General features: G+C 34.5%; 2 protein-coding genes across 2 annotated transcripts in view; one reads left to right on the forward strand and one right to left on the reverse strand.

The window, feature by feature from the left end:
* The first annotated feature begins 348 nt into the window (after positions 1 to 348).
* On the forward strand, positions 349 to 7,167 carry LOC131842149 (parapinopsin-like). The gene is made up of 7 exons (XM_059190671.1): positions 349 to 525; positions 2,095 to 2,254; positions 3,320 to 3,515; positions 3,755 to 3,887; positions 5,160 to 5,300; positions 5,661 to 5,750; positions 5,918 to 7,167. The coding sequence occupies exons 1-7, from the start codon at positions 349 to 351 to the stop codon at positions 6,749 to 6,751; spliced, it is 1,731 nt and encodes a 576-aa protein (XP_059046654.1). The 3' UTR covers positions 6,752 to 7,167.
* Positions 7,168 to 9,838: 2,671 nt separating this feature from the next.
* LOC131842144 (disheveled-associated activator of morphogenesis 1-like) overlaps positions 9,839 to 27,948 on the reverse strand; it is a 67,165-nt gene continuing 49,055 nt past the window's right edge. The window contains exons 5-21 of the mRNA XM_059190665.1: positions 23,345 to 23,512; positions 22,146 to 22,364; positions 20,617 to 20,757; positions 20,023 to 20,251; positions 19,408 to 19,635; positions 18,654 to 18,793; positions 18,004 to 18,153; positions 17,118 to 17,273; positions 16,487 to 16,561; positions 15,530 to 15,859; positions 15,162 to 15,301; positions 14,478 to 14,639; positions 13,971 to 14,150; positions 13,255 to 13,378; positions 12,806 to 13,048; positions 12,408 to 12,590; positions 9,839 to 11,755 (exon numbers count right to left, since the gene is read on the reverse strand). Of these exons, the coding sequence (XP_059046648.1) occupies positions 11,438 to 11,755; positions 12,408 to 12,590; positions 12,806 to 13,048; positions 13,255 to 13,378; positions 13,971 to 14,150; positions 14,478 to 14,639; positions 15,162 to 15,301; positions 15,530 to 15,859; positions 16,487 to 16,561; positions 17,118 to 17,273; positions 18,004 to 18,153; positions 18,654 to 18,793; positions 19,408 to 19,635; positions 20,023 to 20,251; positions 20,617 to 20,757; positions 22,146 to 22,364; positions 23,345 to 23,512 (3,186 nt within the window). The 3' untranslated portion in view covers positions 9,839 to 11,437. The remainder of the gene's footprint in view (positions 11,756 to 12,407; positions 12,591 to 12,805; positions 13,049 to 13,254; positions 13,379 to 13,970; positions 14,151 to 14,477; positions 14,640 to 15,161; positions 15,302 to 15,529; positions 15,860 to 16,486; positions 16,562 to 17,117; positions 17,274 to 18,003; positions 18,154 to 18,653; positions 18,794 to 19,407; positions 19,636 to 20,022; positions 20,252 to 20,616; positions 20,758 to 22,145; positions 22,365 to 23,344; positions 23,513 to 27,948) is intronic.

The raw sequence follows: 27,948 nt of genomic DNA on the forward strand, positions 1-27,948 counted from the left end.
ACATTGTGACATTGTTATTACTTAAAAATACCGTTCTAAACCATTTTCTGGAGAAACGATTAATAGGCAGTAGCCATTATTAAAGTAGCTCCTATTTTTCATAATCAGAATGAACACTTGGTAAAAAAGTAGGTACCTCCACGGGTGAAGCGGTAGGCTGTGAGGGAAGAAGGTATTGCCATTTTTTTAAACATAAACCATTTCCGAAACCATACATCATTGCTAGTATATTCTAGAACGCAATAGAAAAGTAGTTAACGTTTCTATTTTTTTTTCAGATTATCATTGTGGTAAAATTTGTTAAATAAAATGTAGATCTTGGTAATCTTAAGTGTAAATGCAACCAAGATGACTTCGTTTAGTAACAATATCAATTATACAATTATAAAGGGATATGAAGAAGATTTCCCACTGTTAATGCCAAAGTGGGGCTATGTTGCGTCTGCCTTTGTATTATTTCTAATAGGTTTCTTTGGATTCTTCCTAAACTTGATGGTGATACTGCTGATGTTCAAGGATAGACAGGTAATAATACCAAATATTTATTATCATGGAAAGAGTTATGCTTGGAGATTTTCTGAGGGATCAAATCCGAAACGAAGTAATTCGCCAGAGAACTAAAGTCACCGACATAGCTCTTCGTCTTTGTAAGTTGAAGTGGTAGGGGACTTATGTGAACATTGTGGTGTTTTTCATGTATATAGGTGATGGTTACCATTCACCATCCATTCATCATTCATTACTATTTATATTTGTATACTTCTTATAAATTTAGCATGTAAATAATGTACTACATAATATACGGCCAATTTATACATATGGTAATATATTAACGCTGTACTGCTATGCGAACAAAGGCATAACGCTGTACTGCAATGCCTGTGTGCGATAACGCTGTACTGTTTTTTAGCAGTGATATAATTTTAATTACAAATATTCTTTTCAATAATAAAAACAATAATAATGAATAATACCACTCTAATACCATTCTAGTTACCTTAAAAAATATATCACACATTATAACATTGTTTCATATAAACTGGAGGTAAATGATATTGCAGTATTATAGAATACAGTTAATCCATAATAAATCTCATTGATGTGATTCTGTATAGTCATTAATATTAAATAAGGGAAAAGGTTTAACAGTTATGAATAATGTAGGTATTAATTAGTAGATGGATCAGGATTGACTTACAGCTACATAATGCTCCACTAATAATTGTAATACAATCCATCCATATTCTATACTAATATTATAAATTTGAGTATCTATATGTTGGTTACCATTTCACGACTAAACGGCTGAACTGTATATTAATTAAATTTGGCATCAAAATAGTACTATCACGTGGAAAAACAATAATTTTAACTCAAAATTAAGACCTAAGTCTCGTGTTAAATTTGTACAAAGTTACATATTTACGTGGGTAGACAACTTTCAATAATTACACGTGAGTGGTGTTCAGGCGACCAAAAAACCGTCATCAGTTGTCAATATCGACAGGCAATAATTCCCAGATTGAAATAGGTAGGTACCTAAACAACTTAATCAGCTTTCCAGCTGGAATGTTTTCCAATATTATGTATAACATATCTATAATATTGGTAAACATCCCTCAATTACTCCGAACTCATTTTATCAGATCCTGATTTTGTATTAATGTTTAAACTAACAAACATATTATTACATTAATAAATATTACATGCAATAGAAAAAAAATCCTTGTAACGCAATATTTATAGCAAGTAATAGCCATATAACTAAAATACAATTTCTGTGATTACATCAAATTACACCATCCCAACATTGTTAATACTTTACGCGAAACACCTATCAAGTTTAAAAGATTATCAAAACCAATATATATTCAAACAAGGATCGATGTCACGACGGCTTGAGCAGAAGTTCGAACCCCTAGTGTGCCATCAGACTGAAGTAGTATCAGTCAGGCTGGTCTTCAGCTGCACCATAACTGCTTCTTTCACGGGTGGAGCATTAAAATAACTTGAAAATAACTAATAACTCCTTTCACAAGTGGAGAATTAAAATAGCTTGAAAATAACTATTTACTGTTTTTTTATTGTTCTCAGCTATGGACACCTTTGAACATCATATTATTCAACCTAGTGTGCTCCGATTTTTCCGTCTCAGTATTGGGGAATCCGTTCACACTCATCTCCGCACTGTTCCATCGATGGGTGTTTGGCCACACCATGTGTGTTCTCTATGGTTTCTTTATGGCTTTATTAGGTAAGGAATGAAATTTGAAATAACTCAGAATGTAGGCTAAGTCCGTAAACGGATAGTGAATATAACGAATGAGCAATATTATTTTACAATTTCGAATATAATGTCTAGTCATTTTTTATAAAAAAAATACAGATGAAGATAGACAGATTTACTTTATCTATCTGTGTATGATGACATACGCGCTGCTTTTTTTACTATTTGTAATTTATTTAATGTTGCTATTTTTTGCGCAATTTAATATACATTTTTATAACGTAATATATTTTTTATAATGGATATCCGTTTGAAAAGACCTTTTTCAGACTCAACAAGAAAATGAAAAACTTGACATTTTAATAAATAAGTATCCAACCGATACTTCAATTCCGGTAATATTAAAAGCTCTCCAGTCTATAAACACACATAAATTGACAAAGAATGAAATCCTTTATAAATTGCTTCTTTTAGAATTGAAATTAAAAATAAACCACTAAATGCTTATAGAACTTGTATATTCCAGAACTCATTTAATGGTGTATTATAGCGCTTCAAACAAATAGATATTGAAGTAATTTCTATAAATTGACACTGTTGAGTAAACATTAAAAAATCATGAATATCTTTAATTTTTGAACATTTAAAAACAAAACAAAAGATAATAGAACAACAATAAATAGACAGAAACACAAAGAGAAATTCGTATGTGAATGAGTAAATCCACGTTCTTGTGTCGCAGTATTCACTGACTAGATTTATGCTCGGCATGTTACTGTAGCATTTGTGGCATTCAGCACAGTTTTTCAGCACAAAAGCTCTAGTGTAAGAGTCTAGTGTTTAAACTTAAGTTCGTAGAGAGAAACCTTATCGATATTTTTTTGAATAAATCTATACAAATCAGGTACTTACTACATCAATTAGGGCGGTAAATGTAACTTCTTTGTGTAATACTTCGACAATTACAAATATTGGTGACGTGGAAGCTTAGTTTCAAGCACTTGTGTTTGAAGGGAGTTACCACCTTAAACTGTTATCTAAAAAAAACCTTATGTCTAATATGTAGTTGATTAAAACAATCCTATCATTCAGGTATTACTTCAATCACAACGCTAACTGTTATATCCTTCGAGAGGTACATACTGGTGACTCGACCGCTCAGTTCTAGACATTTGAGTTCAAGAGGAGCCATCTTATCCATAATATTTATTTGGACCTACTCACTAGCGCTCACTACCCCGCCTCTAATGGGTTGGGGAAACTATGTCAATGAAGCTGCTAACATCAGGTAAATATATCAAGATCTTAAATTAAGATTTTATTTTAGTTTAGAACTTTATTTTATCATCCACTATCTTATTGTTATGAATATGAATTCTTTTTAGAAATGTACGATCATGCTGCTTAAGGTAAGCTATAACCAATATGGGTATAACATTATTTATGTATAAAAATAATTATAGCAGTTTGTTGTCGTATACAAACACTAATTTTCTCTTCACAACTGTATGAATCTATTTATTGCAGCTGTTCGGTGAACTGGCATGAACAATCTATGAATACACTCACGTATATTATGTTCCTGTTCGCATTAGGACAAATAGTTCCACTTGCTGTCATCACTTACAGCTATGTCAACATCATCAGAACGCTGAAAAAGGTAACATGATGCTATAAGCCACTTTAGAATAATGAACATTGACATACCTGACCTAGTGAAGTTTATATAGTATTAGAAAAAATAAAACAGAAAAATCTAGAAGAGAAGGCTCTGGGGGTTTAGCAGTTTAGCACACCGCCTTGTTTCCAATAATCGCGACTTTAATTTTTCGCAAGATACAAACCCTTCACAAAGTAGTAAAGGTCAATTACGGCCATTGGCCATATGGACAATTACCGCTTTAAAACAGTCCAAAAAAAAACGATACAAACATTTGTATTCATTACTATGATTTCTTGTACTGGTCTTTTTGTTTTCCATTTATATTAGGAATGTGGAATGAAGGAAAGTATTTAATATTATATCGCTGTTTAATTATATATATACCTGTATAGTTTTTTAACTAGAAACTTGCGTATAGCACCTTCAAATATTGTTCAATTGTACATTTTTAAGATTTTGTATAAATAGGTAGGTACAAACTGCCAAATAGCAAAAATTACAAAAATTTAAAATAGTTATATATAATATTTTAAGGTGTGGTGGCTGACCACGACGCGACCTATTTGAATATTTGAGTGAATATTATAATTAACTAATATATTATATACGTATGTACTATGTAAATATTGTGCTATTCACACAGTACACATTAATAATGACGTATGAATCAACATAAACACCGCCACGCACTAGTATTTTGTGCAATGAAATATTAATTAATTATTATTTACCATTGTCATTTTAAACACTATATAATAAGTTGTTTAATAAGTGTAAATAAAATCACACATTATTGTAAACGTCTAACGTTACTCGATATGTTCAACAAATAAATTTATCGTGTTAGGATGTTAAAATTGCTCGATTTTTATTATATGAAGTAGGTTATTTAATAGATGATATTAGTAATACCTAATCCCCTTCTAATATAAAACCGCAAAGTAGGTAGGCACTTAAAATTCCTATAACAATTTGTTTTTAAATAAAAATAAAATTCAAAACTGAATATTAATTAATCTATATAAAATATTAAACATCGAGTTAACGCCTGTGGTAACGCTCATGCATTGCCATTCTGAATGACGGCGTCACTATTCCGTGCCCTGTAATTTTACTCCCATATCTTATTCTTCGAACGGAACACAGCATGCAAATATATAAAGTAAGCTGTTTTGGCGCCAGAGATAAGTACCTAACAGAAATATCCACGTAGTCGACTTTGTGCAAAGTCTAATTATGTAAAATATTAACTTAGTATGAACATTATAGAATTCGCAACGACTGGGACGAGTAAGCCGAGCGGAAACAAGGGCTACAGCCATGGTCTTCATCATGATTATATCCTTCACTGTGGCATGGACACCATATTCCTTGTTTGCTTTAATGGAGCAGTTCGCTACTGAAGGAATTGTAAGTATAATAAAATCAATCACACTTCATCAAGCGTACAAGCATTGATCTGAAAGTTCATATATAATTTCCTGTCGATGTTGTTGGTTGTTACTAATATCTAATTATAAACACATAGATCTAACAATATTTTCCTTATAAAGTTTATTTTATTATTACTTACACAAGCGCAAGTGCAGTCATGCTAAGATTACCTGGAAACAATTGCTGTAACGTTAAGATTGTCCGTTAATCTTTGTCTTGTTCATTGTAATAATATTTTTCTGTATCTATATTTTCTGTGGGAGTAACATTAAATAGCTTAAATAATATAATTATTTTCATTTCTGATTAATCTTTTTGATCGTTATTTTGTCACAGATATCTCCAGGTGCCGGAGTTATTCCAGCACTGGTGGCAAAAAGCTCAATTTGCTATGATCCCCTCATATATGTTGGCATGAATACCCAAGTGAGTATATTTAATGTTATTATGTTAAAAAATATATGTTACTATTAGATAATATTTTAAATTTTATATTTCAAATGATTATATTAAAAAATCTGTACATGAACCACTTTCTGCTGTCATATTATTATTATCATATTATTTTATTTGTCTAATATTATTTGCTCTAGTTTCGTCAATCAATAAAACGCATATTTGGAATGCATGATAACAAAAATCAATCGAAATCTGAGAAAGGTCACAACAATACAACATTGTCGCCGACGCAGAAGAGGTCTGGTACGAACGAAGGAACTACGCGATATAACTCAACTGAGACTGTGGTATCTATATCTTCGAAAAAGCATAACAAGGATAAAAAGATAATCTTCAATGATGATTTATCAGAAAGTATCAAAACAGAGAACCGATCTTACCAAAAAGATGTCGAACTTTGTACAATACAAGAAAATCGGTCCGCATCAGATGTAGAAAAATCAGGCAATACTATATATGAAGAAGATAGTTGTAACAACACTAAAAAGTTCCCGCTCTTCGGGCCATCGTGTAAGTTATTCCAGAAACGTTCACCTGGTGTTACAATTATAGATAAAGAACATTTGATTTTTAGTAAAAATTATAGCAATCGAGATTATGACAGTAATGACTCAGATGACAATACGAATGCTTACGGCAATAAAGGTTACGTAGAGCATGTTACTGATGCGTTAAAAGAAGATATGTATCGCACCGAAAATATTAATGCAGAAACCAACGAATACAAGAATATAAATTTACAGAAAGAAATAAAACGAAGTTTCTCTCTGGATTTAAATATTGTTTCATACGAAAATAGAAAGAGAAAAATGTCAGTCGAGAGTAAATTTGAAACGATTATACAACCAAAAGGGTTCTTCAAAGATAGTGTAATAGGTAAATTATTTGATAACAACACGAATCAGTTTAAAACGTATCTGTGTAACGTTGAAAATCAAAATAATGATAGCACCGATGATGATAATTAGTTACGTAATTGAATAATAATAATTAATTGGGAATCATTGTCACTGAAAATAATTGGGATCAATGCATCAATTAAATAAAACATTCTTTCATTTTGTCTTAGATATTGTAATAATAAAATAAAAATATTTATGCACTATTCAAATATTGTAAATTTTATTAGTGAGAGAGCTAGAGCTATTACGAGTATTACAATGTTCGGGAATTGTTATCGAAAAGAGGTGCTGCCTTTTTAATGGAAGTCGTAGTAAGGTCTGTGATAAGTAATAATAAATACGAATGCCAAAGTTGAAAAACGATATATATATTTTATGGAATAACTAAATCATGATTATGTATTTTCGTTAGATTTATAAAATGAACCGATGTATGTAGTTTAGAAATCTATGATTCGTATATTTATTGACTAATTGTTTAATATAAGTAGAAATAAGATACCTACGTGTCGTAATTAATGTTATATTTTCAATCATAGTTGTCTTTAATAAATAAATGATAATTAATATTGTGTAGTAATTAATTTCATGACCTCATGTTAGTGGCGAATTTCTATAAATAGATTGAATATATAAATATGTTGGAGAAACATAGATAAGGTATTTTTTTTCAAAATAAATCTGACGGTTAATCTAATAGCTGCTAATGAATGAATATAACAGTATTTCATTCATAAACCGTGTTAAAGTCAATAAAAACTGTAGTTTAGCTATATGTTATTTTATGTGTAAGACATATATTATTGTAAAGTTTCGTCAAAATCCGTTGAGTACTTTTTGCGTGAAAGAGAATCAAATATACAAACTCTCGCGTTTATAATGTTATTATTAAGATTCTCTTATCTGTAATGTTGCTTACCTATAAATATCTAATGTATAAAATATTATTAGAATAAAATTTCCAATTCACAACCCTAAAATCAGGGGCTATATCGAAATAGTGGTGGTGCGCTCTGGATCGCTTCTTAGATCGCCTGAAATCTATAATAAGCCTAGTAATTTTTTTTAACAACCTGCATTAACAATTTTGTTAAGATTTGTAAAATTTCATTTCATAAACGTTCCTTAATACTAATTTAAATGTCAAATCAAATGAGCAAAAGTATTTTAGGTTCATAACAATATTTTTTTAAAATATTTCCACAGATAACATAATATTACCTTAACAGCTGTTCATGTATTCATAGTAAACCCTCATAAATTAAAATTTCTTCATATTCTAATAATAAATTATACCCAAATATTCTGTGAATTACAATATCCTGGGATGTAATTGTATGTTATAACATAAAAATCTTCATTGTTATCGTAGGTCGTAATATAAATAAGGTACACACACATATTAATATTAATAAAAAATGTTGGGTTTCAAATGCCTACAACAATAATATATAAAATGTATTAGAATCTTAGTAATTTTGTTACACGATTCTTTTACGTAAAATGATATTAAATTACTAAAGGAATGTCTCGGCAATTCCTATTAACAAAATATCTAATTAGATTATACTCTACTCTATTTTCTCTTCTAATATATAAAAATCTCTTCACAGCGTTTGTCAGTTGTTATATAACTCCTCCAAAACAACTTGACCAATTTTTGTAAATAAAGAAAGAAAACGTAGAAGTATTTTTATACATCTAGGTGTCAATTACGCCTTATTAATAAATTTATGCGGCCAAAGAATTTTTGTGTGGGTTAGCTATTATTACTTCAAAAGACCTAATATCGAGCTTCTCGACCAATTGCTCCAATAGATTACTGCTATTGAGTAAAAACATATGCATGATGACTAGGGCCCTCACAGGACACTGCAAATTAAACAAGCATATGGCTAAGCTAGGCCTATGCACGACAAGTATCTGTAGATTCTGCCAAACTGAAGAGGAAACGCCGCTTCACATCCTATGTGGTTGTAGCCCACTCATGCATAAACGAAATATCTCCTTTGGAAAGTTTACACTCTTTCCCGAGGAGATAAAAACGATCGCTCTTAAGAATATCTTTCAATTCTTGTCCCTGACGGGTCTAGGTAGCGAACTCTGAAAAGGGCGAGCACAATAGATCTATGTAGGTCGTAGTGCTACAGGTGCTACACATCTGACAATAGCCCAAACAATCCAATAAAAAAAATATATATACGAAGTTCATTATAGGAAATATCATTAAAATAGTAACACAAACCATTTCGTGTGATAGATTTTCTTGAATAAATAATATGTAAGGTTGCTTTCGAGACTTTTTTGAAGCAGTAATTTTTTTTATGGAAGATAATGGAATGGTGCACCCGTCTGGGCTAAGGGTTTACGCAGTGAAGGATGATAAGGTAAACAAGAGGTCAAGTCAGTTAACCCATCATGACAAATTCACAAGAAATTTATTGTTTCCAGGAGAACCGCGTGAAGGTCAACCTGATATATGTATATAGGTACATTGCGAGCAATGGGGTCAATAGTCCACATTACGAACAATAACGCCCCCGAAACAGTAGGTAATATTCAAGGTAGGTTCCAAGTCTAAAATATAAAACTATGTAAAAAGACGTCGGCGTGGTTATCATTGTATCACCTATTTTGAGCCTAAACCGTTTCGCTTTGTAGGTACGGTACGTTTAGTGAAATTACAGGCATAAGAGCTAGGACACTAGAATAGCAACTTATGTCACATGACACACACAGGCAACGGTGACCACTTACCATCGGGTGATCATCAGCTTCAGTCGGTGTCATCTGGGAGATGTTAGAACTTGTGTTAGGCCTTCTAGACATTTTTTGTAATTTGTGTTGTTTTATAAGTACATTATTTGTTTTGTAAATAAATACTAAATATACAAAGAAAATACCCAGGCTATACAAATGATCATTGCCATAAATACAAATGTTTTCAACTTGCGAAGAACCAAACCCGGAAGTAGGCGGGGCCTACAGCTAGACCACCTAGGCCATGGATGCCTAGACCACAGGATGGGGACTTCGAAACTGTCAGTGTGGTCATCGATCCAACTTTGACCCCAGGTTGGAGGATGGTTAGGCCTATTCGAAGGGAATTCTCACCATGGATGCATTAGGGTTATTTAAAAATAAAAGTCTGCATAGTTTCACATATTTAATTTAAATACTCTATAAGTAGGTATAATAATTACATTAATATATTATACGCTTATACAATACTGAACAAAACAATAAAATTTACATAATCATAAACTTCGGTACATACGAAATTTTAATAAATTACTAAAATTCTCTTTCCCTCTCGTCACGGTAACAAATTTTGGCAAATTAAAATTATATTTACAAAAATAAAATAACTTCATGTATCACTTCGTAAAATATTTAAAAGTAAGAAATATAATAGTAATGAGAACTCATTAGACAAAGTCAGATACAATGTAAATTTATCGAAAATTTTATATACTTGTTATTACAAATGTTATAAAAAAATTCAATATCCACTTGTTGGTAGCCCGTCGTGTCAATTCCTATATATAGTGATTATTGTTTGAATATAATAAAAATTTGTCAATTCATAACATTTTACAAAAGTTCTTGTAGTGCTTTGTGTGACAAGACATTTGAAGATATGTAAAAAGTTTGCACTGATTAAAATATACTTAAATTGGACCGTCGTTACATTACATTAATTATTATCATTTTTGACACAAAACGATGAAAAACTTTTTGATACAGTCCTTAAATTCCGGCACCTTTAGAGGTATTATTGAAACTAATCTTAAACTTAAAAAAAAATTAAAATATCAACTGTAAGGACGGTCAAACAAATTCTACTGATTACAATAACTCTAATGAAAAATCAGTAACTACTCTATGGTTATTCAAATCACACATCGCTTATCAGTACATTCTATATCATTAGGTCTATGGAATAATATGCCAGTCTTTGACTTCATCAGTCGATAGCCAAAGGCCAAATTGTCAAAAATTAAAAATAATCCGAAAATCTTACATATTTAGGCACCAGATTTGTGTTTTTTTTAAGAATATGTTGTATAGTTAAAGGAACAGGTACCTAAATAATGGCCGCGGATATTCGTTGTTGTCTTAATTCAATTTTATGACACAATATTATTGGTGTTGAAAATTTTTGTAAACTAGTCACCATGCTTACTACATGTAAAACTATGGCTCATATAAACCATTTTAAATATCTACAATATAATTACTAATTTCTTTCGAGTAATATTTATTTCCTATTTTTATTAAAGATATATTATCATCAACAAACTAGTGACTGGTTTGAAACTAGAACCCACTCATTATAGTCGATATGAGCTGAGAATTTTATTTGATTTATAAAAGTTTTATTTTTGACAAATAAAACAACATGTATCTCTTATTTTACTTTCTGTGTTCTGTTTTATCTTAGTCATGGCTCATCGTAGCAACCCAGTCGTCAGTTCCCTTACGGTGGTCAATAGATATCGATAACGTGTGGTATCCTTACAGAATAGCCATATAAATTGCCATACATTGTTCCACAAGATTCCTACTCACACAATACTCGTATATAATCTCAATATTTGTGACTCAAAAGTCTTATCACGTTAAAAAATTCAAAATGTCATAAAACGAAATATATCACGTATTGAAATTACTCTACGGCTGTAGGCTTACAGTTTAATTAAATATAATATTCAAGTGTTGATTGCACAACCTTTCGCTTAAGCCGAATCTTCAATTCTTTTGTCTTTCTCTAGAGTCCTCCCTGCAGACCCCTCGCGGTGGCGAATCCCGTCCTTTATGATTGGCTTTGGAAGTTTTTCGAGATCTTTTGAACTTAGCTACGTCGTCTCCAAACACGTCCCCGGTTCTTAAGGCCGAGATGAGGTCATCGAACTCACCTTTCTGACCATTTGTGAGGGTGCCGTCGCGAGATGTGTCTCCGTTGGCATGGCCGTTACAGTCTGCAGATCCATTTGATTTGCCTAGCGACTTTCCCACAGAACTAAGCAGGCTTGAGGCTTGTTTGCGTTCTAAAGTGCGTTTTTTAAGCTGTAATAAAAAATTAAAATATAATGAAATATATCTATAATAGCTTTAAGGACTAATATGAATAGGTATACTTTTAAGGCATGTTATCTATCGATTGGCAATATATTTTTCATTCATTCATTAACTCTCATTTCTTCATTCTATATTCAACATATTTAATTGTAACAAAATCTTTGCTAAGCATAACCATAACTTTCCAATTCTAAATTAAAGTATAAATGTATTAATAAATAAATAATAAATTAATAAATTTCACTATGTGTATATGTTTTCGGTAATTTATAGATACAATACTTAGATCATCAACAGGGATGATATCGTAGATCAGATTATTTTTATACCGTGTATATATGCGTACCAAGTACATATAAAAAATGCAATATTTTCAATTAATTGCGTTTAAAAGGATCAACGTCTATCTAATAGTGGTCATTATATAAGGCAATTGTACTGAAATTATAGGACAAGTCACACTTTAGTCCTTCGGAATGGCAACGCATGAGTGGTATCGCGGTAATCATGAAAATAAGGACGGTTACTACTTACCATAAGGTGGCTTGTTTACCATACTTAGAGAACAAAAATACGAATTCAAACGAGAGAGGGAGAGACAGAGAAAGAGAGAGAAAGAGAGAATGAGAGAGAGAGTCACCTCCTGCTCGTGCCGCGTGCGTCGCTGCTCTTCGTCGCGGCGTCGCCTGGCCGCATCACACTCTGCGCGTGCGTCGGCCAGCTGCTGCAGGAAGGCGTCCAGTGCACCGAACAGCTGCTCGGGCGACGCGCTTGCTTCCTCGCCGAACGTGTGTGCGCACTTCTCCAATCGACTTTTCATGTCCTAATAATAGTAATAATAATAGGTAATAATATTAGCCGATAGAACCAATTCATTAAATCGCAATATAAGAGTCGGTGGAGCTCTTGTTACTTTCCACGGTCTTCCATCATGTACTTTTAATGTTAATACGACACTCCAATTTTGTCCTTAAGATAAACCTACACTTGTTCGGTCGGTAGCTGTAAATAAACAAAATTAAATAAGACAATGCTGACCTGGAAGAGATCTTCGAGTTGCGTGAAGGTGCAGACGGCGTGCGCGTGGAAGTCTCGCATGACTGGCAGGAAGGCGTCGTGGTCGGTGGGCGCGGGCAGCGCGGCGTGGTAGTCGAGCTCGCGCGCCACCTCGCGCAGCCCGCCGCGCAGCGCGCCCACGTCCTTCTCGAGCTGCTCCACGCACACCTTGGCGGCCGCGCGCACGTGCGGCACGTCCTCCTCCAGCAGCAGGATGTCCTTGAACTTAACACGAAACACACTGTGATATACCATACACGTGTATTTACGTAAAGAGTAAATTGATTTGACTATATTTGTCAAATTTTCTCTACCTGTTAGTGAGAAATATTTGAGGCAATAAGATTTCTGTTGTTCTAAAGACGACATTATGATATGACTATGTTTCGATATTTTAAACATCATATGTTATACATATTTAGACGAGTCACCTGTGTGTCAAGCATTTCTACGAGGTAATGTAGCAAGGTAGTATTCCGCGAGACGCTGGACTTCGTATCAGCAAGCTTATTGAGCGACGTCAATCGGAACCCGGAAGCGTTGCCGCGAGCACCCCTAGTAAAAAATAAAGTATATTAATACAAGTAAAACGTATTTTTCACATTATATTGCATCTATCACAATTGAGCTAAGCCAGATTTTACTTAATTACATTACTCGGCTATTTAAAAAGGTGTACAGACCTGTTCATGTAGTTGCCGAGCGCGAGCACGACCTCGAGCAGCGCTCGCAGGCGGCGCGAGCGCGTCATCTCGCGGGCGGCGCGCAGCACGGTGGAGGGTGGGGGAGGTGTACAGACCTGTTCATGTAGTTGCCGAGCGCGAGCACGACCTCGAGCAGCGCTCGCAGGCGGCGCGAGCGCGTCATCTCGCGGGCGGCGCGCAGCACGGTGGAGGGTGGGGGAGGTGTACAGACCTGTTCATGTAGTTGCCGAGCGCGAGCACGACCTCGAGCAGCGCTCGCAGGCGGCGCGAGCGCGTCATCTCGCGGGCGGCGCGCAGCACGGTGGAGGGTGGGGGAGGTGTACAGACCTGTTCATGTAGTTGCCGAGCGCGAGCACGACCTCGAGCAGCGCTCGCAGGCGGCGCGAGCGCGTCATCTCGCGGGCGGCGCGCAGCACGGTGGAGGGTGGGGGAGGTGTACAGACCTGTTCATGTAGTTGCCGAGCGCGAGCACGACCTCGAGCAGCGCTCGCAGGCGGCGCGAGCGCGTCATCTCGCGGGCGGCGCGCAGCACGGTGGAAGCGCGCGCCTGCGCTTCAGCAGCCGCTACTGAGAATTTCTTCTTAAACAGCAGCGTGCGTACGCGCTGCGAGTAGTGCGGGATTCTAGACCGACAAAACAATATTGTATAGAATTCGCACCTTACATTAGTCCTGTAGAACGAACTAAATTAAAAAGCTAGTTTAGACTGGAACTCTATATTTATTAATGCCCAAACTTTATTAATTTTGCATTAATGCACTTAAAATAAACACTCACATATTATTTGAGTGTAACCTACAAAAATCGGTAATTAATATTAATTTTCGATTGTGCCACAACGCTATCGATAGAACGATAAAATCGAAAAAAGCTGGTAATATAAGTACTTAATGTCAATTGTTGTTTCAGAAAAAACAGACTATAGTGTATCATCATTCTCGGATACTCACTTAGAGATCTCGTATAGGAACCGATCAGCTCTCGCCATGCTGTCAAGCTCGTCCTGGTGTTCTTCTAGCAATGCAGCTTCCTCGGCACTGGGTGTGAACTTGAGCAACTGTTCCACCATGTCGATGGGTAGTTGTTCATTGCTATCCATCCGTAATATCGCTCTGATAAATAACATCAATTAATAATTAGTTTAATAACCATACGAATAAAACAAATATGAAGGTATGTAGTTCAATGGTCATGGTAAGTTTGATGAAATTACATATTTAGGAATGAAAATTTCAGGACATGCGAAAAGCAGTCAGATGATAGAATTACAATAAAAAAATATGCGGAAGATGCAAGCTTCTAAATCTTCTAGAGCATTCTAGATCTGTTCTCATATAAAAATATTCATCATAATTAAATGATGAAGGTCTAGATAGACCTATAACGATCAAATAGTTAATATGCTATCCATAACCGTCCAGTGTCGTATATGATACAGGACTTAAAGGTATCAGAGTGTATACATGAAAAGAATGAGAACGAAAAGAGAAGTATATTGAAAAAGAGTGTGAGACGTACAACGTATAAAACTCAATATATATATATATATTCCTATGCCTATTCCATCTATTTTATTATAATAAGAGGAAATCGAACTAAAAATATATTAATATTTTGATATCCAAAATACATACCGACATATTTCTTCGTCCGACATCTTAAGCTTGGAAAGCAAGATAGTACAGTTCTGTGCACGACGTCCGTCTATGACAGACAAGATTTTAGTTCGAGGCTTAGATCCCAACTGCCGTAAGTCTTCCACGGAACCCTCATTCTGAAATAGGTTTTATTTTTTCTTCTCAATAAAATTCGATAAAAATTATACTTGATTGGTATACAACGAAGGCATTCCTTAAATATATGGTACATACATTTATTTTTACTTATGTGACGGTAAGTTCAAACTCTCTTTGAGCTCATAAAAATAATAAAGCTATGGTAATTCCTCAGCTAAACAAGTTCAAGTTTGGAAATTAATTTCACAAAAATATAGTTTACCGACCTGCACACCATTCTTCTGGTACGCGCAAAACATTTTATCGATAGTATGCAGATCCATAGCGTTGTACAACTTGGTGTCATCGAGCTCCTGCCAGATGGTGCCGTGGAGCTTGGCGTCGGGCAGCTTGCTCCAGTTGAAGCTCTTGAGCGGGTTCCCGGGGGTGGGCACGTTCTTCTTGGGCTTGGGGAGGGAGGGCGCGGGCGGCGCAAGCGGCGCGGGGGGCGGCGCGGCGGGCGGCGCGCCCGGCGCCAGCGGCGGCTGCGGCGCCGGCGGCGGCGGCGGCGGCGGCGCCGCGCAGCTCTCTATCACTGCGCTCTTCAGGTTGCTCACCTGCGTTTCCGATAATCTTGTTTAGATTTTGTCGTTTGAGTCCTTATCTTACTAATATAGTCCTTATCTTCAACACTCACAAACCTTCACGTTTAATATAGTCGTATCTTACTAATATATTAAACGTGGAGGTTTGAGAGTGTTGAAGATAGGACGGATGGATGTTTCTTACTCTCACGCAAGAATTACTGATTCTGAAGCACATAGGCTATAAATTGCCCTCGGTTTAACGGGCACAGTTATTAGACGTATTGTTCTTGGATAAACATCATAATGCTCCAGATACCGCCCTGCGCCCTAGACACATTTTTTATGGACAATTTTCAGTAATCACTCTCTGGGCCTAAATGTATCTCAGGTCATTTATTTGAAGTAGGTCAATTAGGTGGTAACTCGCAACCCATCAGACTAAATATTTGTGTTTTCAATAAATTAACAAAATTTTAAAGAAAGTCCAGACTAAAACGTTTGGTAGGTGGGATGAAACGTATGATGTACAAGTTTGTGTATGTCAAACATGAAATATATTTGCAAATGGACCAAACCAAGTGTTTTCTCTCGTAGTGCAATAATAGCACTTTAACTATTTGGGCTTCATAAGAAGCAATTAGGGGAAATATAAATTACCTTGGCGTCATCAGGTATACTTCCTTCACTGACTAGTTTCTCGAATCTGACTCTTTCAGATCGTTCTTGATTTAACTGAAATGCAAAAAGATATATTCAATTTTTACAAGTAAATAAATACACACAAAAATGTATCAATTATGTCAAAATAATTACTGCTGCTACCCGTGATTGCTAGTCCAGCTGTAGCCCTTTAAGTACTCGTTGCTCAAGCTATAGCTATATCGTTTCCCACCCCACACACCCGAGCAGTAGCGCAATATATACCTATTGCTTAAACTTTAATCATCTTTTTCTCAATACCATACCAACTGTTTTTAATACAGTTAACCGTTTCCCCCGCTAAGTACCCGTTACTGAATCTGTAGCACCCCGTTCTCCCACTAAGTACCCGTTACTCGAGTAGTAACACCTCGTTACTCCACTAAGAACCCGTTACTCGAGCTGTAACACCCCGTTCCCCCACTAAGTACCCGTTACTCGAGCTGTAGCACCCCGTACTCCCACTAAGTACCCGTAACTCCAGCTGTATCACCCTTTCCCCAGCGAAGTACCCGCTCCTCGAACGGTAGTATCCTGTTCCCCACTAAGTACCCGTTCCTCGAGCTGTAGCATCCTTTTCCCCCCATACCTGCTGTTCGAGCTGCAGCGCCCTGGTGGCAGCAGCACGTGCCCTCTCGCCACTCTCCATGTGCGCAGCGGTCTCGCGCTCAAGTCGCTCCTTGAGTCTTGACACCACATCCTCCAGTTCTTCGCGCTCTTGGGACTGCTGGTCAACTTGCTTCTCCTGTTAGTGCGTTAGCGAGGGTTAGCATGCGGTGCTGGTGACCATTAATACTTTTCACCTTAATAGCTAAATTATTCATGAATATAATACCTACATTGTGATCATTTCATTAGAAATCGCTTACCATGCATATTGAAGCAACCGATTAAAGTTACTATTAGTTTATTATCTCTTATAGCACAACGTTAACCTTTTTTTTATAAATAAAATTGATGATTATGTGTCCATATTGAATTAGTATAATCATGTATTGTACCTAGATTATGAAAATTAATCTTTCCACATGGCTATTCTTGTCATAAAAAGAATGTAACCATAATCTAATAAAATACTGACTTTTGACAAATTCGACCAGCATGTTTTTGTAATTTCCTCAAAGATACAGATATACAGACAGAATACAGACGTGGTTGATAAAGATGTTTTACTATTTATACTATAAAGCGTAACACAACATTTTAGTGTAATTACAGTTTGAATTGATGATCATGTTGTATCGTATCATATATGGTCGATAAGACAATTTAACATCGTTTCATTGAATTTCGATGCGATCTCGTTCAAAAATCAGCTTGATTAATGCAAATCGTAAGTACCAAAACCTAATAGATCCTTCACATTTTTAAAAATTAATAATCTTTTACACCAATGTCAGAATTTAACATTCAATGTTTTCGTTTAGTTACGATTATGATTTCCATCACCGTTTTTAAAATTTAGAAAAGTATACCTTTTTGGCAAGTTCCGTAGCCAAATCGATATTTTCTCGTTCTAAATTCTCGGCTTTTGATCTGGCAGCAACGAGTTCTTCTTCTTTGGCTAAAAGGTGCACTATTTCTCCTACATTAATTTCAAGGGGAGCGACGTCAGGGTCATAGATCTGAAAATTAAATGGACCATTAAATTATTTTTAACAAATATGTACTTTTACTAAACTACATATATATATTTCCAAACAAAGCACAGCTTATGTTATGGGTACCAGACAAATCATAGAATAATAATTAATAAACTGTTTTTTTTTGTAAATACATACATAATATACATAGAAGACACACAGATCAATACAATCATTCATATTCGTAGATACAAAGTTTTGCAAGGAAGTCGGATTGTATCTATTAGGCGGGGCCCAAGGCTAACTGCCTTCAGTCGCTCCAGGCCTGAAGGCAAAAGCCAACAGCAGCCAATAGTATTACAGTAGTCCAATAAAAAAAATCGTGCGAGAAATCGAAACTGCAACCATCAGAAGTAAGACACCTTGCTAAAGCCGTAAATATTAACCAAATTATTTTATCTATGTAAAATTTGTTCACACCGAAAGATAATATCAAAAATTCTGATACATTAATTTCTTCGTTCAACGTTTAAAATGATCACCTTGGCCGGGTCTGTGTTGACATCTGGCAGGCTGCCCTGCTCGCTGTTGGCGCGGCTGCCGGCGCCGGGCTGCTGCAGCACCACCTGCTGCACCACGCGGTCCACCAGCAACCAGTGCTGCGAGTGAGGATTGTATTCCACTGGAAACACATACAAAACAACAACAATTAAAAACAACAAACAAATTTTAAATATTACACTAAATAGTTTCTTATTTACAAATAAAAAAAATATATCAAAAAAAAAAGACAAAACAGTTAGCAAGAAGCTAAAATTATTAAAATAAATTTATTATAGGTTTAGTTAGCATTCATATAAATAGAGGGCTGTAAAAGCAATAATGTTGATAAGTTGAACTTAACAAAATATAATGAAAAGTATAATTCCAAGTAACTGGCTCGGTGGTCTAGCAGTATAGCACACCGCTTTACTTCCGATCGTCGTGGGTTGGATTCCTCGCACAGTGCAAACATTTGTATTCATGTGTATGATTGTTCGTATCGGTCTGGGTGTTTTCTACTTATATTATGTATAAAATATCTAAGTATTTATATCAGTTTTCTAGTACCCATAACACAAAGTTTGCTTACTAGACGCGCTATGTTAATTGTCCAGGGTTATTTATTATTATTATTATTAGGTGCATTAAGCATTTGAGTAGAAAATGTTATATTCATTTAATGATAATATACTTTTAAAGTTTTAATGTAAAATTTATATTATATACCTACATAATATAAATATCACAACTTACATGGCAACAGAAGTAGATGTTTCAACAATGACAACATGTGTGGATAGGCAGCGGTGTGACTAAGCTTCCTTCTCAGGATCTCGAACATCGACGCCGCACTCTTGGTGTCCACGTGCTCTTTGTCAAATCTCCTGGCAAGTTCTTTTTCGTCTTCGTTCCGAACCATCTCGAAAAACTCGATGTGTCGGTCCAAAGTTTCGTTCTCATATTTCCTTAGTTTTTCGATTACTGCGAAAAGAAAGCGTCGCGATTACCGAAAGGATTCTTATGAAAAAATAGTGTATTTGCAATGCAAAATTTGTTTTTATACCGTTATATTTACCGTAGAGATTTACGTACGAAATTATCAGTAAAAAAAACTTCACAGGAATTTTGCAGAGCAGATAAGTTACATAGTATCTTTTTCTACGGCTGTTAGCTATGTACCTATATATTTGTTAGAATTTCTTAAAGAGTCCTTTAATTTTCTAGTTCCGATATCTTTGGCAAGCTTTGCTATATACAAAATGAAGTAAGATAAATTTGAAATTATAATATTTAATTTTGAAAGATGTTTTGAGAAATATTTGAGCAAACATTTACTAAAATTACATATTAGATGGAATTCTTTGATACCTGGTTGTATCCCCAACATGAGCAACTCATATCTCAGATGCAGTCTGAACTCCAGACTGTCCTCTCCAGGTCCGTAATTTAAGACGGCATTGATGAATGACATGATGGCAGTCTTCACCCCGAGGTCATCACGGTAAGCCCCCGTACTGCGGTCAAGTTCGTTCACTATCCCTTGAAACCGGGCTCGCTCGCCGGCATACTTTTGATAGTGAATCATGGCCTCTAGTACCTAAGAATTATTTTAGTACATTAGAAGCCATTCTATTCTTATGATAAGGGTACATACCTCAAAACTTATGTAGGTAGATAATTATATGAAGGTTTGTATTTATTGGTATTTATTTGGAGGAAGACTATTTCAATATTAACAATTATCTTTTATGAAAAAAAAAAGAATAATATTTCGTTGTAATTTACCAAAAAAGGATGTAATTAAAGTATATAAAATATAATTGATGTATACAGAACATATATAGTCTATGAACATCAACATTTTAATCAAAATTCCTGTTGTCCAGTTTGGCCATCCAGTAATTTTTTTTTATTTCTAATTTTTATTAATATTATCAACCTCAATAGTAAAGGAAAGGTTACCTTCTTGTGTCCTCCCGGCACCAAACATACAGCACCGAGTATTTCCAATGCGGCTACTTTTGTCTTCACATTCTCTGTATCTAGCGACTGTGCAATCAGGTCTATACTGGTGGGATGCGCTAAAACATGGGCACGGCCAGTCTGTAAAAAATATATATTACCTACAATATATACAAAGGACGAGAATATATAGAAGTAGTAATGGGTATAACCCGTATGCCACAAATATGCAATATCATCCATATTTTGATTCCCGACTAGACGCTACTTAAAGCTAGGTAAAATACTGCAACGCTTTCTTCAAGAAACGACTAGGATAATAGAAAAAAAATACATACTATAGGTATATTAACATTAATTATTAACTCTCTATTTTATTCTTATTCTTATTGAATAATTTTTAAAGCTATTATTTTCTGAAAGTTCTTCAGTTTAGATTATGGATTAAATTTGAATAATTGAAATCAAATTGTATATAATCCATACACGATACCTAAATCATGGTACATAAAACACTACAGTCAATTTTAAACAAACAAGCAGATGTCACGATTTTATATTAAAAGAAAATATGTAAAGAAAAGGTTTCAAAGTATCTCCAATGTCAGTCTGATGATTTTCTTTAACAGGCCATGTTTGGAAAATGAAATAAATTCATACGTCTTTAGTATGTAGGAATGTGACCCAGGACATTAGTCCAATGACTAATGTCCATCGGCTCATTGATTGTTTACTTTGAATCCCAATGGATTCAAAGTAAAAAATCAATGAGCCGGATATATCATAAAGTGTTGGCATTCAACCAAATACATACGAGTAGTTATCGAATGCGGACATTAACCAATATTGTTTGCTTGAATGATCACAAATGCTACTGTATTACTAATAAAAAGAACGTCACGGTCTAGCGGTCTACCACCAGCACATATAAGACCTCAATGGAATTATGACTGTTGTAAAAAAGACTGTAAACGTTAATTTCCGACAATCTCTTCGGAGATAGAAAATATAGTTATATTAAAATATATGTGTACAATACTATTAATCGGGCGTTGTGGTTATTTGATTATGAATTTAGAACGACGGGTTGAATGGTCTGTCTTTATTTCCTTTCCTCCTCCTTCTCAACCACAGCAAAATATATACTCTCAAGTCTCACTATGTTTTTGTCAAAAATATTTACTTGGAAGCTTTAACTGTCATTTAATTTAATAATTGAAGTAGATTCTAAAGCCAAAATTTTAAATTATGAAAAAGGATATAACATACGATCCTCACAGCGTCGTCATAAGTCTGCCTGTTTTAATTCAGAAGAAAGCAAACACGCAACTACATGAATAGCACTGCGGACATTATAACGTCATCATATACCCTTATCTGTTGTGATTCCAGAGGACTAGAGTATCCTGTAATTTATAGGTGAGGTATCCACCTATACCTATATACCTACTCTTTAACAGAAGTTACTTACCAAACCAAATGGATTGCGTCAGAAATATACGACTATTTTATAATTATAAATAACTTACCGAGTTATTCATCAAAGCCTTTATGGCTGCGATGAGATTATGTCTAGTGAGTGCATCGTCCCTTGATGCACGTTGCAACACGCTCAGAAGGGCCCCCAAGCCGCCTTGCTTGACAAAGTGAAGTACGAAGCTATGTGCTCGGGTTCGAAGTGCAGTTTTTAATCCATCTACTAAGGCGCAAGCTTCCGGTGGTGGTACACCTTCCGATGAAATAAAGGCCTGAAAATTATTATTAATGTTGTCTTATATAAGTGAAATGACAAACAAGTCATCAGCGCACCTAATGGAAAGTAGTAATCGTCATATATGTGATCCTTCAAATAGGAATACAGCTTATAAACTAAGGTCAGCAGCAAACATTGAGGTGCATTGAGACATTGACGCAGATGTCGAGGAATAGACATGTATACTAGAGGTACACGCAAACGAGTGTATATAGTCGAAGTTAGTAAATTTGAAAATTACGAGTAATGAAAAAATCCTTTGATATGTATACCTCCTGACATAACATATTCTGTAGATTCAAGAATGTAAATTATAGCATAAAAATAACGTTTGACTTTTATCATTTATCTTGTTATACAATATATTAATATGACTCTAGTCTGTAAAGATGACGTCTAGTAAGTTATTTATAACTTAAGTAAATGTACACCGTAGTGCAATAAAAATTAATTATTTTTTAAATTGTGTAGCGAGTGCATTTCCTTTGCGTAACCACGCAACTGATACATCCAAAACGTGTAAAGATTATTCAAAAGTTATTTATTATCCCAATATCTTTTAACACGTATGCACATGTAATTATTACCACACAATATGATTAATAAGACTCAAGATTACCACTACTTTCTTTAATAATAAATCATGTTATCATCATTGCCTTGCCTTCATAATACTATAATACTGGTGTCTGGGTAATCTGTCATCTTCTTTCATTGATCCCTATCGTAAGTCATATCTGAGCTCCTTTTATTCATAATCATCTTCCACAGAATCCATCCATCTTTTCCTCGTCTTCTTCCTTTACATCCATCCGCATCATATAAAGTACTATCTTTAAGACATCGTCCTCGCTCCTCGTTTATTAGATGCCCATACCTAGAAAATCTCTTTCCTCGCAACAACAGTGGACCTTATATTATTTCAAACTTGAAATATAAAAATTTTAACTTCTGCATAAGTCATATTAAACTCACATCAGAGATTTCATTCAGTGCCTTGATGTACTCCTCAACTTGAGGTGCGGTAGCCAGAGGTGGGGCTTGACCTGGAGGCGGTCGTCGGCTGCAGTATATTTGCCATTTCTTTGCAGCGGGTAACTCCATCATTGCTGCTTTATTGACTGCTGTTAAGTCCAGCTCCTCCTGCAAAGAAAACGACATTGATTATTGGAAATTTTGATCATATATACTTATTGATCTTATTCCAGTACATTATCACCTATCGCTTCCGCTGATTATTCGCTTAGATTTTTTAAACTACGCCACGAGTGTTAATACAGATTTTAGCAGTAAATAGAGGTAATTCAATAGGAAAGTTTATATGTATAATACATGTACACCTGTGCGAAGCCGGGGCATTCTAATTCTAGAAATGAAGATCACATACAAAACAACACCAAAAGTAAATTTTGGAAATTTTATAACATCTGTGTCTTAGATCATTATATTTATTATCTACCGCTAACTAAACCCAGCTAATTTAGCGGTAAAATTTCCAAAATTTACTTTTGGTATTGTTTTCAATGTGATCTTCATTTCTAGAATTTCTGTTTTATTTAATTTATTAGTTAACGTTTATAACGTTAACAAAATAGGTTGTTAAAAAAGAATTTGCTCGATGTTATGAATTAAGAAAACTATTTTTTAAACTATATAGTCATTTTTTAATTATTCTATACATCGCAAGGACCATAAATTTTAAATAACTAAGCAGGTATCTAAGTTAAGTGTGCAAGTTAAATACAATTCCTAAATAGCGTTGCAAATTTGATGGATATCCTTGACGACATTCACATGAAATTTTACGACTGCATTTTTATAGCAACTAAACGCTCAAAATTAAGCACACTTGCGACATAAATAAACAAGCCCATGTGTCTAATTGCATTCCTTAACCGAACGAAAAACTGGACTTCCTAAAATGTACAAGACTGTGAATCTTGTCTATTACTGGTACGCGGTAGGAAATGTGATCAAGTAATAGATTATTTACTATAATTGAAACTTCGGGTTGAAAAAATCTAGCCAAGACCGAAAGAATATTGTGAGTCAAATTATATTTGACATTTTTGTAATTGAAACGCCGATAATAAATCAAATTAATCCGAAAGGCGTGGTAGGCTCGATCTTTGATATATTAGATAGTACCTATACCCAGCGAAATGTGCGCATTTAAAGTGCTACATCGACGGCTAATAACGTGTCTAATGCCTTAATAACATTTCATACATGATAGTATCCATGATTAAAATAACTAGATTACATAAAAAACGACAATTTTATTCAAACAATTGCAACCATTTCACTGTAGATATGTATGTAAATGGTACAAAATTTCATTATTCACTAAACATTAAAGATGTCTGCAAAATAAACGCTACAGTTACTTCGCAATAGGTCTAGACAAATTAGGCATATATAATTGCTCTCAGGTATTTGTATCGCCTCGAGTAAGGCTAACGACTAACTAGACACGCCTTACTGTGTTGTTACCGCGGAAGTAGCCGTTACGTATGTAGGTTCCGAGATTGTAATTATCCTCATAGAATAGCAACGTCATTTGAAATCTCACTTATTGTCATCTCGTATGGATCACGAAGTATACATAAACTATAAGAGAAACCTTTTATATAGATATATTTTACTGTATAAAAGTAATTTGGTGACGGCATGTGGCTCACTTTCATAATAATTAGTTTTAAAAACGAGTCATCGGTAGTAGTATTTACCACAACATACCACACAGCTGTACTACTGACATAGGTCAAATTTTCCAAATTATTGGAGTTAAAAACTTTAAAGCTAAAATGCTGCATAAGAGTACATTAACAGATGACAATTATCATATAATGCTCGTGTTGTAATGTCTTCTTGTAATCAATATATTAATACGTGCCGTAAAATCTTTGTACTCCTATTTACTAAAAGTGCACGGCCAGAGGTGTATGATAATTCGCACACTTATAGTTTATATAGAGTAGCAGTGCAGAATGCTAACATTTTTTTAAACTTATGAACTACAATCAAATGGATTTTTGTACGTTTAAAAAAAATGTTAGCAATAAAATAAACTTTACACCACCTTGTATATGACACACGTAAGTTATAGTCTTTGTCAATAGAACCATAATGTTCAAACTTATAATTTAAATGAATTATGGTCAATTTTCGATCAATGGGCGTCCACTAGTCTCAATAATAATGCCATATCCACCCTACAAACGAGTCACAATTTCACACACAACTACGACTCAAAAAAGAGACTAATTTGTAGAAAATCTACTCAGTATATTGTATTTTTATAATAAGAAAATGTAACGCGATTTGTGTACCTAAAAGAAAGCGGGCTGACAGCTCAATCAGTCAACACTTTAACAGCTTGATGAGCTATTAACGACGAGACGGTCGGGGTTTTATTATAGAAAACAACTCGTGTGATGTGTTGATATTTTAAGTCATTACTATATATATACATGTCACATATTTTTATTTAGTTACATGCGGTGTACACCACGCATGGCCCGAGCGGCAAGCACCGCGATTTTTTCAAGTCAAATATCAACTTATTAAGCAATTTGTTTCTTAAATAATAAAACAAAATTAATGAATAAATAATCTTCAATTAATAATATGTCCTAATCATTTTAACGGCCTTGATGATCTTCCGTAGTTTAAACACCGACTTTCTTCCGATTATATTATACGGTAGGTACCAACATTTATCTTTACATGAGTATGATTGTTATTAGTATTGTGTATTTACAATGAATATTATGCATGTATTTAAAAAAAAAGTATTTATATCAATAGTGTAGTACCCATAACACAAACTCTGCTAAGCTTGGGACTACATGACGCCATGTGAATTGTCCTCAGGTTATTATTATTATAATTAATAAATAGTGGGGGACGGCGATTTCGGTAACCCTCAGGCGGGGAAATAGCAAGTTACCTCATTATACATTATGTGCTTTAATTTTGTTAATTTGAGGTAACGTGTGTCATATATGTTTAAGTATTTGACATCTATGTCATCTACATATATATATATATATAAATATATATGTCTATATATATATATATATATAAATATATATGTCGGCAAGTTCTAGTTCCGGGTCAATACATTTCTATTTCAATCATTTGACGGGTAGGGCATGATAAGTATTCGCCACTTGTCCTACATGACGTCACAGTTTTGACCGCAATATGTTCTACTTATTGAATATACATAAGTGAGTACTTACAAAGAATAAATACAATATATACCTACAAATTACATTAATTATTGCTACGACTTTATCCGTCAGATTTAGAAAGGTATAAAGAGCCACAGAATTTCTGTGGCTTGTCATACCTTTCATATATCAAAATCAAAATATAATAATAATTATTCGTGTAGGTCTATTACAGACTCTTATGATATGTCAAATCTACCATCAGTTCGGAGTGCTTATTGCTTCGAGCTTAGAAGAAGTGACAATAAACTCAGCTCGTATTCTTTTCAAATAACGTTTACAATAATATAGATTCATTATTAAATTCAAATATGGGAGAACAGAGCGACCATCAGCATATGCTACTGCAGTTTGTCAAAAGCATTATGATTGAAATTAAATGGATTATATACATTGAAATCCTTCATCCTATCATCTTCACAAATATTGAGTAAGCAAGCGAGTGATAAACACACAAACATGTAGACAAACTATTCGACTACGGCGAAGCAAAAAGGCGTGTTATGAAAATAAAATACGGCTAATGATACTCGCTAATAATATAGCTTTTTATGTGTGAAATATTTTTTTAAATATTCAGTATTTTTTTACCTGTAGGTATTCATTACAAACAAAAAATGAACTTTCTCCTCTTTCTAACACTAGTTTGGATAAAACAATATGACACAATGTATAATATAATAGATGTTTCCTCATTATCCCCCATTTATGGTATACCACCGCTCTCATGAACTTTTTCAGAGTCAATTGAAACCAAGATCAAACAATGGTATGTAAACAAGTGCACTGCTATAATTATTAACTTAACGCGACATAGTTCACAAGCAAGTAAGTAATCCAAATTACACACATTTTATGCCAAGGAGGCGAGGGTTATTTAAAGTAATTGCTGGAGTAATGTGTGGAATATTTATAATACTTTAGACATTGTCGTCTCCGCTTTCCAGTAGGTAATCGGTCCTACATAGAATCGAGAGAATAATCCGCATTTCTGTGCAATGCTTGGAGCAATTGGCGTAATTAGCTGCCAGGTATCAAGGCATCATTAGCATGCTCTCAGGTCGGCGGCCTTTGTTCAACATTGTATTTTTGTGGACCATTATGTAGCAGTGTCTGATAATTGAATAGTTAGAATGTAAGTAAAAATAAATATTCAGATTATTCCTTAATTTTAAAATTATTTATAAATTAGTAATTATTTTATTATGGTTTATCACCAAAGGGTACTACTATTAGTTACTACATAAAAAAAATTATGATGACCAACAATCCATCACTATACAGAAATGGCGGAATGGATTTTTTTAAAATATCTACCTTTTATAGCCTCTAGAATGACAC

Source organism: Achroia grisella, unplaced genomic scaffold, assembly GCF_030625045.1.
Source record: "Achroia grisella isolate CSIRO2021 unplaced genomic scaffold, CSIRO_AGI_Agris_v1 utg2138, whole genome shotgun sequence".
Classification (NCBI taxonomy): Eukaryota; Metazoa; Arthropoda; class Insecta; order Lepidoptera; family Pyralidae; genus Achroia; species Achroia grisella.

Bases quoted from the DNA above. Each gene is read 5' to 3' on its own strand.
- LOC131842149 (XM_059190671.1), top strand. From the start codon at position 349: ATGACTTCGTTTAGTAACAATATCAATTATACAATTATAAAGGGATAT. The intron at 2,255-3,319 runs GTAAGGAATGAA...CCTATCATTCAG, and splicing joins TTTCTTTATGGCTTTATTAG to GTATTACTTCAATCACAACG. The intron at 5,301-5,660 runs GTAAGTATAATA...ATTTTGTCACAG, and splicing joins AGTTCGCTACTGAAGGAATT to ATATCTCCAGGTGCCGGAGT.